Source organism: Rhinolophus sinicus, linkage group LG06, assembly GCF_036562045.2.
Source record: "Rhinolophus sinicus isolate RSC01 linkage group LG06, ASM3656204v1, whole genome shotgun sequence".
Classification (NCBI taxonomy): Eukaryota; Metazoa; Chordata; class Mammalia; order Chiroptera; family Rhinolophidae; genus Rhinolophus; species Rhinolophus sinicus.
The window spans coordinates 125,551,274-125,564,430 of record NC_133756.1 but is presented as its reverse complement, the minus strand read 5'-3'; the positions used below and the strand labels follow the sequence as shown (position 1 = coordinate 125,564,430).

General features: G+C 37.5%; 1 protein-coding gene across 2 annotated transcripts in view; it reads left to right on the top strand.

Moving 5' to 3' along the window:
* SBF2 (SET binding factor 2) overlaps nucleotides 1-13,157 on the top strand; it is a 391,441-nt gene that overhangs the window by 329,908 nt on the left and 48,376 nt on the right. For both annotated transcript variants that reach the window (XM_019728975.2, XM_019728981.2), the window contains exons 26-27: nucleotides 1,803-2,001; nucleotides 12,534-12,730. In XM_019728975.2, coding sequence (XP_019584534.2) covers nucleotides 1,803-2,001; nucleotides 12,534-12,730 — 396 coding nt within the window. The remainder of the gene's footprint in view (nucleotides 1-1,802; nucleotides 2,002-12,533; nucleotides 12,731-13,157) is intronic.

Sequence of the window (13,157 nt, the reverse complement as noted above, 5' to 3'; positions counted from 1 at the left end):
CATAGAAGCATTGTTATGTGTGTCTCTTTAAAGGGAGAAAGAAAGAAACCCCACTGCATAGGAAATTTAGTTATAAAGTAGTCCCTATAGCTTATTGTTAAGGATTAAGAATAAGGATATAAGGACATTGAATAGTCGAAGTTGAAGATTTGGGTTTTTGGTAAGAATATTGTGGGTGCTCTTAATCAAAATGGAGGACCTAAGATGAAGGGATTCTTACATGATTTAAGAAAAAAAAATGCCTGGTAAATATTTAAAAGAACAGAATCTGGGAATCTGAGATACCTCTCAGTCAGGAAAACAGAGGCAAAAAACCAGTAGCAAAACATCTTATTGACTGTTCTCTGTTCCTTAACCCAGTATCGAGTATGCTTACGAAATTAACGCACGAGAGAATCTGATCTAATAGACAGGACGCCATTGCACCCTTTTCCTTCTCAGGATCTTAGCATCAATTACCAGTGCTTATTTAACTACGACTTCTGATAATTATCATCATCATCATCATCAACAACATTTTAAAGAAAGAAACATCATCTTTAGATAAAGTACAGTCCAAAGATCTCCATTTCAGTATATGTACCTACAAGCTTGCCTCTGGGGCAATGTAAAGACTCACCATAGCATTACTGAAATGACCATTTGTTGGAACCCTGGCCTCCTCATAGTGACCTGGAAAATTAGTGCTACCCATCACTATTGACTCTTCTAACTCACAGTTTTTATGATTTTATGGAGCAAAAACTATTATTCCACCAAAAGACCTAATTATGTAATGCTTTTTGCACCTTTGAAAATAAAAGCCCAACACAAAACTGATACCTGATAATAATACTTGCATTGTGAAGTTCATAAACTGACACACAATCATATATTTACAAGGATAAGTTGTTAGGTTGTTTTTTTTGCTTCTTTTAATGGAAGAGAGGCATATTGATCTCTTTGACATTAAAACTTTGAGTACATTTCCAAAAACATTGAAAGCTTAATTTAACTTCCCTTACTTTAAAAATAATTGGAAAGTAAATTCAGACAGTTTTTAACAATGGAATTTTTTTTTAGTTAGAACATGCAGTACCAACTAGGAATGTTGTGTGTTTTTTTAAGTCCTCCCTAAAATACTTGATTATTGGGTAAATTCTTCCACATCTAAAATTTTAAAGGATTCTGTAACCTGTGATTGCAAAATTGTGAGGGAGTTTCCCATGTATACCACATCCTCTGACAAAAATATTTCTACAAAAAAGCGATAACTTCTTCATACCTCTCTAAAAAAGGTCTTTTCCAACGCTAGTGAACTTTTGCATAGTCTAGAGATTTTTAACAAAAGTTTATGCTCTGAAAAGTTAGCTGAAACCTGGATGATGAGTTTGTATAGTGATCATATTGAAGATCAATTTTACTGACAGGTTTAGCCTCTGACAAAGTTCGAGTGTTTATTCTATGAAGTCCTAAATAGAGATCACTGCACTTTGGCATTAAAAAGCAGGCCTGACTGAAACAGAAAAATAAGTGATAAATTCAAAATTATATTGTTTTTAGAAATTTTTAGTTAATGTCCCTGACATTTTGAGTTATTTGAGCTTCTGATATTTTTCTTTTCTAACTATCCATTACCGTTCTAATTTATGTTTGAACACAATGATTCCCCATAGACGTTACATGATTTAATTTGTGATATATATAGTACCTGTAGCGCTAATATAAACCTCTCTTGGTTTACGGATCCTCTTCAAAAGGAAGTTTTTAATCTTCTACTTTGAGCTATATCATTTCTTCAAAACCTGTTTCTGCCATCACAGTTTCAGATGAGAGTGAACTCCCCACAAGCACCACTCTGAAAGCCTCAGAGAAGTCTACGATGGAACAGTTGGTAGAAAAAGCTTGCTTCCGAGACTATCAGCGTTTAGGTTTGGGAACCATAAGTGGCAGTTCTTCTCGCTCAAAACCAGAGTATTTTCGAATCACTGCCTCCAACAGGATGTATTCACTCTGCCGGAGGTAAGTGTGTTGGGGGCTCTAAAAAGAGACTTTCTTTCCTTTCTTCCATTTGAGTCTTGAATGGGCTATTTGCCTCCATAGCCCAGAGAGAGAGAGAAATGTCAGAAAATAGGAGCAAGGTCTCCAGGGATGTGGGTGATTAAGGGACCTTTATGAAGCATGAACAGGCATCTATTGACATTCCCAGAAGTGCAGTTACATTACGGAACAGTGCCTACCTTAGACCAGAAGGTCAAAGGTAATAATAGTTTTTGTCCCCTTTATGAAATGCCCTTATTTGCCTTTTTCTTTCCATTTGCCCCTTTTCTAGCATGCCTGAAGATAACTTGAAGTAAGAATAGAATATGCCCAGGCAGACAGGAGAGATGAAAGTCTGCTGTTGGCCAGGGGTCCACAAACTTTTTCTTTAAAGAACCAGTTAGTACATATTTTCAGTTTTGCAGGCCATATGGTCTCTTATTGCAGCTACTCAACACTACCACAAAAGCAGCCATAGATAGTGAGCAAATGAGTGGGCGGGGCCAATTGGCCCACAGGCTGTAAATTGTTGACCCAAGTGTAGACAGGGTTTTCTTATGCCATCTAATTAGAATATTTTCAAGGGATATTACTTAAAGAATGTAAATGAACTCATTTTCTTTTTTTCATTCTTACCTCTTGCTGTTTTCTATATCTATTAAGCCCTATGCCGTGCTTCATATTTTTTAAAACTACATTTCCACCATCCACAAGTTAAATTATTTTCATCTCCAGGTTAGTTCTTTTTTTTAATTTATAAATTCTTGATTTAATGTTACTATTAGTTTCAACTCTACTATTGTCGAGGAACTATATTTCATTTTAAATGACAGTTTAAGTTTACAAATACTACCAGTGTGAAACTTAAAAACAAACAAACTGAGAATATAGTTTGAGATTTGGGCCAAATAAAAAAATTGCATTAAGTACTGAAAGGTTGTGATTCTGTCAGGTATATAGTAATTTTCCTGGATGCTCTGTCCTTCTAACTAAATTCTCTTTATAGATAAATATAAGTGGTAGTGTCAGGGTGTGATGTCCTGCTATTTGAGAAGCTTGCTATCAAAATCATGCCTGCCGGTGAGAAAATAGACCTCATTTATCATTTCAGTCTTCAGAAACAAAATAAAATTTTAATAGACCACTTATTAGAACATTTGTGATAAAGCATTTATGGTGATAATAAAATAATATATATCCCTCGAGCTGTTAGAATGAAGGAAATGGAATAATAAAAAATAATCCAAAAGAAGGCCAGAAAGGAGATAAAGGGGAACATAGAACAGATGAAACAAATAGAAAACACCTAGTAAGATGGTAAATTTAAATTCAAATATCGATAATTACATTGCATTACTTATAAATTGACTAAATGCTCCAATTAAAAGAAAAAGATTATCAGACTTTTTTAAAGCTTTATGCTACTTTTAAGGGATATATCTAATATACAAGACTATGAAAAGATTGAGAGTAAAAGGAAAGAACAGACACCCATGCAAAGCTACTTCAAAAAAGCTGTTGTGATGGGCACAGAACAGGGCAACAAAGTCTAACACCCCATAAACGTGCTCTGGTCTGAAAGCAGGCAGGGACCCTGCATGAACCCCCACATCACTAATACAAACTCGGGAGAAAAAGAGGAGCATGGCAGCAGCTCTGAGCACCCAAATGCCTATCCCAGGCCAGGCTCTGAGTCAGGCTCGTCGCCCTGGTAGGTTTGACCACTGCCCTCCTCACGCCCTTTTCTGTGGGCAACACTAGGTGGGAGGCTTGGGTTTCAAATGTGAAACATTCATCTCCTAGAATCAGATCTGGCTTCCAGAGGACGTTAAGACTTTTCTTTTCTGGGAGAGTAAGTGCCAGAAGGAGACCCAAGGCCCAAGCCCGTCAGCCATACTACTATAAATAGGTGGTTGACATCTCAGTATTAGGAGAACATCCTCAGTAGTAGAAGTCTCCTCATCCTGTTTCTACCTGGGATCTGCAGCCCATTTGACAACTGCAAAGGATTCCTTCCATTCTCTACAAAGTCACGTAAATTCCCTGGGGCCAGAGAGTATGACTAGATAGCTCCACTTTACAAAAGAGGAAACTGAGGTTGGAACGGTCAAGCAACTTGTCCAAGATCACCCAGCTACTTGGAAAAGGCAGTTCTTCATGTCCAACTGAATTCTAAGGAGCTTTGTGAAACTTACAGGACCAAAGGAATTGCTTAATTGCAAGAAAATATTTGAGGAATTGAACAGGAAACTATTTAGAATGCTGAGTTGTAAAGAGACTGTCTCATGCTCCAGTTCTACTCAACGCAGTTTCAGCTGGGCACCACGTGAAGCACATCCTTCTCGTTACATGACTCACCTAGACAGCTGGTTCAGCTTATCTTACAAAATTATATGAATATCTTCATAAGCAAACACCTGAAACATCTAATCCCAGTGTTCTTTAAACTTTCTACAGCAGTAGAATCCCTTCTCATGAATAAAATTTTAGACGGAATCTCAAAGTATGAAATAGATAAGGGCAAATTGCTTCGATTGAAGCTAGGCTAGGAGTGGGGGCCCTACTCAGCCGTCTTCTTAGCAGTTTCCCCTCTCCATCCTCAAGTGGTCCCTAAGGAACAGCAGTGCCACTTTCGGATTCTGTGGGATCTAGTTTGAAAATCACCGGCCTAAACTATCTGGGCACTAAGAGCACCAATAAATACATCTTTCAACAGTAGTTATCAGTCATATACTATATTCCAAGCATTGTGCTATGTGGTGATAAGGAGACTATGGTGAATAAATCAAGACCAGACTCAAATTATGTAGGCTTTAAACATAGGAAAATTTGTTATATCAAATGACTACAAATCCAGAACTAGAGTGACTATGGAAGGTGGGATAATGGCTCCCCAAAGGTATCTATGTCCTAATTCCTTAAGTTTGTGAATATGTTATATTACATGGCAAAGGGAAATTAAAGTTACTGATCAAGTGATCTTAAAATAGGGAGATTATCCTTGGTTATCTGAGTGGGCCCAATGTAATCACGAGAGTCTTTAAAACAGAAAGAGGGAGGCAAAAGAAGGGTCAGAGTCAGAGAAAGAGACATGATGATGGAGTGATTCAACGTGAAAAGAGCTGAACCTACCATTGCTGGCTTTGAAGATGGAAGGTCATGAGCCAAGGAATGTGGGTGGTCTCCAGAATCTGGAAAAGATAAAGAAATGGATTCTTTCCTAGAGTTGCCAAAGGAATGCAGTCCTGCTGACACTGGTTTTATCTCAGTGAAACCCATTTTGAACCTCTATCCTCTAGGACTAAAAGATAATAAATTTTTTTTTGCTTAAGAAAAAAAAAGCTGTAGTAAATATATAAATATCAAAGTAAATCTTAAAGTAAAATTTCATCAGCAGTAAAGAAGGATGGTTCATAGTGACAAAAACTTAATCTCATACAGGATAGTTCATTATGACCAAGTGGAGTTTATTACAGAAATAAAGAACTGGCTTGACAATTGAAAATCAATCAGCATAAGCTGCCACATTAAAAGAATTAAGAAGAAAAATATAAATTTATTATATACATAAAATAGTTTTATAAAATGATTTTTAGAAAAAGAACTAATAAATTAGAAATGCAATGGAAGCTCCTTAATCTAGTAAGTGTCTAAAATTTTTTACAGCAAAAGTTATTTAATGGTAAAATATTGAAAACTTTAAAGATCAGGACAAGACAAGGATGGCAATTATTTCCTTCTATTCAGTGTTGTACTAAATAAGAAAAGATATGAATATTGAAAAGAAAGAAAGAAAACTATCATTATTCACAGATCACCTGATTATATACATAGAAAATCTAAAGGAATCTACAGGTAAACTTTTAAAATTTGTAACTGAATTTAGTAAGGGCACTAGTATGAAGTCATTATACAAAAACTAATTAAAAACAAATAATTAAAAATTGAAATTTAAGTGATGTTATTTTGGCACTACTGATAATATTTAGAGTATCACTAAAAAATATTAAATACTTAGGAATAAATCGAATGAAAGATGTGTAAGACCTTTACATGGAACAGTCAAAACAATATTGACGATCATTAAAGATATAAATAAACAGATATTTCATGTTCTTGGATTAGAATACCCAATACTCTTAAAACTATAATTTCTCCAGGAATTGATCTATAGATTCAATGCACTCCCAAACAAAATTTCAGAAAAATGTTATGGGACTTGAAAAAATGATTCTAAGAGTTACATCAAAATGAAAAAGACCAAGAGTAGTCAGGAGAGTCTTACAGGATATCAAGATTTTTTATAATGCTGTAGTATTTAAGATAGTATGAGATTGACACAAGGGTAAATGAACAGACGATTGGAGCAAAATAAAGAACATAGAAGGAGCTCAGCATATATGAACACTTGATTTAAGATAAAGATAGCACTTAAGAACAGTGGATAAAAGATGTTTTTTCAATAATTGATGCTATGGATAGCCATACAAGAAAATAATTGATTTTGACCCCTGCCTTACATTATACACAAAATCAATTCCCATTGGTTTGTAGATCTACATGTAAAAGTTTAAAACAATAAAACTTCTAAAAGATAGGAGAATGCCTTCATGATCTTGAAGTAGGGAAGGATTTCTTAAGACAGGAAAAGCACTACCCATAAAGTAAAAGATTGATAAATTAAGAACTTCTTTACATCAAAAGACATCATTAAGAGAGTACAAGGGCAATAAAAATGGCAGGACACTTAACAGGCATTTCACAAAGAGGATATCCTGGTGGCCAATAGATATCTGAAAAGATGCTCAACCTATTAGTCTTCAGATAAATATAAATTAAAATCCCAATGAGACTACTTTATACCTACAAAAATGGCTAAAATTGAGGGCTTCCAGTCAAGATGGCAGAGTAGGTAAATGCTGTGCTCACTTCCTCCCACGACCAGCTCAAAATGACAACTAAACTACACAACCATCATTGAGAATCATCTGAAGTCTAGCTGAACAGAAGTCCTTAATTAAGGAAATACAGAAGCCACCTTGAGACTGGGAGGAGGGGCAGAGATGCGGAACAGGCTGGTCCCACACCCTTGTGTGACAGTTAAAAATAGGGAGGGCTATCTCAGCTGCTGAGGTCCCCCCTGAGGAGTAAGGGGTCTGAGCCCCACACCAGGCTCCCCAGCCCAGGATTCCAGTAACAGGAAGAGAAGTCCCCATAACTTCTGGCTGTGAAAACCATTGGAGATTATGGCTGAATGAGACGGAGGGTTGCTGGAGACCCAAATGACCCTCTTAAAGAGCCCATGCACGGACTTACTCACTGATGTACTCACTCTGAGCTCCAGCACTGGGGTGGCAACTCGAAAGGCAGCAGGGACATGTGGGAAGGAACTGAATTGTCTGACTTCAGGGCAAGGGTTGGAGGGGCAGCTTTCTCCCAGAGAGAAGTGCTGGCAGAAGCCATTATTCCATTGTTGAGCCCTCCCACCATTCTGAGTCTCCATCAACCTAGCTAACACCATTCACCCCACCCTGATGATTCTCTCAGACCCCGCCCCACCCAACTTCCAGTGGCTTTTCCATACAAACTGCCTATCATGACTCATGCTGCAGTCTTTCCTAAAATCTCTCAAAACTTCACAAACCCCAAACAAGGAAAATTTGGCCTCGCCTAGTCCAGTACTTCTTGCTAAGCATCCCCAGGCCTGGCACTAGCAGCAGCTGGCCTCTGTTCACAGCTTAGCCTCTCCCAGGCACATCCAAGGCCAGCACAAGTGGCAAACATCTGAAGAACACTTTGTAGCTTATACCAAGTGGCACTAGGCAGGGCACCAGCAGAGGGTGATCTTGGCCTGCACCAAAGCCTCTGCCAAGAGGCCCCAGGACCAACACACCCAGTGACCAGCTTCAGACCACATGAGTGTACCACCTAACCACCTCCTCAAACAACAGACCCAAAGGTCAGACTCAACAGGCACCAGAGCCACACTAAACCAAATCGTTCTCCATAGGGTCAACCTCTGCACAACAGTTCCTCCATTGTAATCACTGCCAGTCCTCACAACCAATCAGCCTATGGGTCAATCCCTCCCATCGATGTGCCAACAGCCATCAAGGTTCAACTACAACAGGAGGGCACACACAACCCACACAAGGAACACACCTGGAGCACCTGGTTCAGGTAACCAGGGAGACTATGCCACTGGGCCTATTGCATAAGGCCACTCTACCAAGACCAGGAGACATAGCAGCTCTACCTAATACATAGAAACAAACATGGGGAGGCAGCCAAAATAAGGACACAAAAAAACACGTTCCAAATGAAAGATCAGGACAAAGCTCCAGAAAAACAGCTAAACAAAATGGAGACAAACAATCTAACAGATGCAGAGTTCTAAACGCTGGTTATAAGAATGCTCAGTGATCTCAGTGAGAACTTCAACAGAGATAGGAAACATAAAAATGAGATAGAAAACATAAAAAAAAGAACCAGTCAGAAAAGAAGAATACAATAACTGAAATGAATACATTAGAAGGAATCAACAGTAGGTTAGATGAAGCAAAGGATCAAATTAGCAATTTGGAAGATAAGGTAGCAGAAAACACTCAATTAGAACAGTACAAAGGAAAAAGAATCCAAAAAAATGAGGGTATTTTAAGGGGTCTCTGAGACAACATCAAGAATACCAACATTCATGTCATAGGGGTACCAGAAAGAGAAGAGAGAGAGCAAGGGGTTGAAAACCTGTTGGAAGAAATAGTAACAGAAAACTTCCCTAACCTAGTGAAAGAAACAGACATACAAGTCTAGTAAGCTTAGAGAGTCCCAAACAAGATGAACCCAAAGAGGCCAACACCAAGGTTAAAGACAAAAAGAAAATCTTAAAAACAGTAAGAGAAAAATCAGTTACCTACAAAAGAGCTCCCATAAGACTGTCAGCTGATTTCTCAACAGAAACTTTGCAGGCCAGAAGAGATTGGCACAAAATATTCAAAGTAATAAAGAGCAAGGACCTACAACCAAGATTACCCAACAAAGCTATCATTTAGAATTGAAGGACCGATAAAGAGCTTCCCAGACAAGAAAAGGCTAAAGGAGTTCACCAACACCAAGCCAATATTACAAGAAATGTTAAAGGGACTTAGTTAAAGAAAATAAAAGATAAAAAATATGAATAATAAAATGTCAATAACTACATATCTAACAACAATGACTTTACTTTCAACGTAAATGGATTAAATGCTTCAATCAAAAGACATTGGTTGGCTGAATGGATAAGAAAACAAGACCCTTACATATACTGCCTAAAAGAGACTCATTTCAGATCAAAAGACATACACAGACTGAAAGTAAAGGGATAGAAAAAGATATTTCATGGAAATGGAAACAAACAGCTGGGTAGCAATACTTATGCCACACAAAATAGACTTTAAAAGAAAGCCTATAACAAGAGATAAAGAGGACCCTGTAATTCTACTTCTAGGTATTTATACAAAGAAAACCAGAACACTAATTCGAAAAGACATATGTATCTATATGTTTATTACAGCATTTTTTACAATAGCCAAGATATGGAAGAAGCAATCTAAGTGTTCATCAGCAGATGAATGGATAAAGAAAAAGTGGTACATATGCATATATACAATGGAACATTACTCAGCCATAAAAAAGAATGAAATCTTACCATCTAAGTCAACATGGATAGACCTAGAGGGTGTTATGTTGAGTGAAATAAGTCTGGCAGAGAAAGACAAATATCACATGATTTCACTTATATGTGGAATCTAAAAAACAAAATAAATGAACAAACAACACAGAAACTCATAAATACAGAAAACATTTTGATGGTTGCCAGATCGGAGGGGTATTGGGAGATGGGTGAAGGGAGGAAAGGGATTAAGAAGTACAAATTGGTTGTTAAAAAATAGTCGTGGGATGTAAAGTATAGCATAGGGAGTATAGTCATTAATATTGTAATAACTATGTATGGTGTCAGATGGGTACTACATTTATTGGGGTGATCATAAGGTATATAAATGTCTAATCACTATGTTGTACACCTGAAACTAATATAATACTGTATGTCAACTATAATTGAAAAATAAGTTATTTTTAAACAATGGCTAAAATTTAAAAGACCAACAATACAAAATTCTAGTAAGAATGTTGAGCAAGCAGAACTCCCATTTATTGCTGATGGGATTGTAAATTGGTTAAAGAACTTTGGAAGGCTGTCTGGCAGCATCTATTAAAAATCTAAATATCTATTGAATGTATGCATAACCTGTTATCTACCATATCTCCTCCTAGGTGGAGCAGAATTTCCAATAGAAATGTATATGTGCTCCCAAAAGACATCTACAAGAATGTTCATGGAGACATTTTTCTTACACAATCAAAAACTAGAAACTACTCAAAATCTACAGTAGAAAAATAGATAAATAGTGCTATAATCACATAGTGGGATACTATACAGCAATGAAGATGAACAAAGTACAGCTATATGCAATAATGTGGATGGATCTCATGAACATAATGTTGAACAAAAAAAGCATAGGGAGTACAGGCACAAAAGAATAAATTCTATTGTATCTCTTTTTTTCTAAAATTAAAAACAAACAAAACTCATCCATGTTGTTAGCAATCAAGAATAGCGATACTCCTTGAGAAGGAGGGAAAAATAGTGATTTGGAAGAGACACAAGGGAATTTTCTTGGATGCTGGTAATGGTCCACTTCTTAACCTATGAGATAGTGATATGGATTTCTTTTGGGATTAATTCATTTATGCTTCAAGCATTTGTACAAGCTAGTCTTTGATTAAAAAGTTTCCACAGCAGCTTCTGAAGCCCAGTCTCCCTCTTGAGGCTTACTCTGGAGCCCAGAGCTGATGGCTCTGGGTAGGGAATAAGCTGGGTGGCAGGGTAAATGGAGGTACCTTTCATTGTAAATGAGAGTATCCCTGCTGGTCTTCAGGCTCAACAATATTTGCCTCAGCACTAGTGGCAATCTAGCTGTCACTCCTGCCTGGTAGCAGGAAAGTCTTAGATCCTGTGTATAGCAGAGCATGGTATGTGGTGCTCATGTCCCATGGAAGGAGAGGGACAGTCCACTACAGGGGGCAGGGAGTGAAGAGGTATACTGGTTTTTCCCAGTTATTGAAACGGTGCCTGAAACCATTAAGCAATACTCCTTTATCTAATACACAAAATCATTATATGTAGAAACAGTGCGGGGGGGGGGGGGGGCAGGTTGGGGCGAACAGATATTAAAGTGGAGTTTGAAATAGAGAGCCCTAATAATGGAACTGCTTTTCCAGTCTTCGTGAATGATTGTGTCTATAGCTAGGTCTCTTCATCAGTTGGCGGCGTTAGAAAACAGCCTATAACTTCTTACGGCACTAAAGTGCTAGGTTTTCAGAATGCTTCCAAGGTATTTCTGGGTAAGTATGGAAAGTTAATCTGGCATTCACTAAAGTCATTGAGGGCTATGATTTACCTGACCATGAACCGGATTTCCTCTCACTCCTCTCAGCTGGCTTATATCAAGATTAGGGATTAGAAATTCTAGAAATAGTTGTGATGGTTATGAATGTACTTAATGTCGCTGATTTGTACACTTAAAATGGTTAACAGGTTAAATATTATGTTAGGTATATTTTACCACAATAAAAAAAATATATGAGATTAGAAGTTGGAAGTTTATTAATCTGAAATCTCTTTAGTGTAACATTTCTAAATAGGCTAAAGGAAAGAAATGACTCTGAAACCTGCCTGTCTACTTATACTTGCCAATCCATAAAAACAAGGTACTCTTGTCTGTTTTTTATTTTCCCAACATCATATCCTATAACTTTATGAGCTAATCTTTTTTTAATTATCTACATGTGGTGTTAATAAAATATTTAAACTCGTTTTGACATTTGAATATATTGTTCTCATACCAGAAATCATTTGATTTTAATCCTTTCGCTATGTCAGGCAGTCTAATATTAGTGTTCTCTATTCACTGTTGTCTTTCCAGCAATCTAATGAGTTGACAGTTTGACTTGTCATTCTCATAAAGTTGACATTAATATGAGCACATTAATCTTACAATCTTTATTTCAAGTTGACGATAAGTAACGTGTAAGGCAAGGGAGACCATCAGTTTAACAGGGGTCTTTTTAATAATTCCACATAACCTTTTCATTTTCTAAGCTCGGGTTATTCAGCAAAATTCTGCAATAGCACCGAAAGGGGCTTATTTCCCAGAAGACTACAGATTAGTCGATGAGTTCGCTGGTTTCAGCATCTAGGCCTTTTCTTCTCAACCCCTGAAGAACTGAGCTGAGACTGCGTTCCGTGTTTGAAATGTGTGTCTCACGCCTCAGTGTTTCTGAGTCTTACAATTACTGTGGTATCATGATAGTCATATTATCATATTCTCTCTCTCCCACTCTCTACATTCTTTTCCCTTCTTCCCCACCCCACACCCACCCAAATCATTCTCTTTCTGCCTTTCATGTTCCTGAAGCTATCCTGGCCTTTTGGTTGTACCTCACGCTGTACAGGACAGTAGTTTACCAAGAGTAGCCCGCTGCTATCGCCACAATCGCCTGCCTGTTGTATGCTGGAAGAACTCAAGAAGCAGTACCCTTCTCCTCCGATCTGGAGGGTTCCATGGCAAGGGAGTAGTTGGGCTTTTCAAATCTCAGAACTCCCCTCAGTCAGGTAAGTATCTTCTACAACACAATTATGATCCTCTCATTTCAGAGTATTCTTAAAAATAAAAGGTATAAAAGCTGGTCACGCCACTTGTTCCGTGTCATCAAGCCTCTCACACATAAACTTTCCCACTGTGCCCCATACAGCAGGCACAGCTTAAACAAGACCTGTGCTTGATAGTGTGGGGCTCCATTTTGAATTTGATATCTTACTTAATATGTCTGTCTATATTTGGATTGTAATAGAAATTAACATAATAAAGTCTTTGGTTCTAAGCTCCTTTCCTTTCGGTATCCACTGATGGAAACTAGATTATACTAATCTTTTTTTTCTCTTCTGGGAAGCATTCATATATATTTAACAGCTTTAGAGGCAAATAGGAATTCTGTCCCGTGTGATATGAGATATCCTGTCTCATTCCTACAAGTCGCAC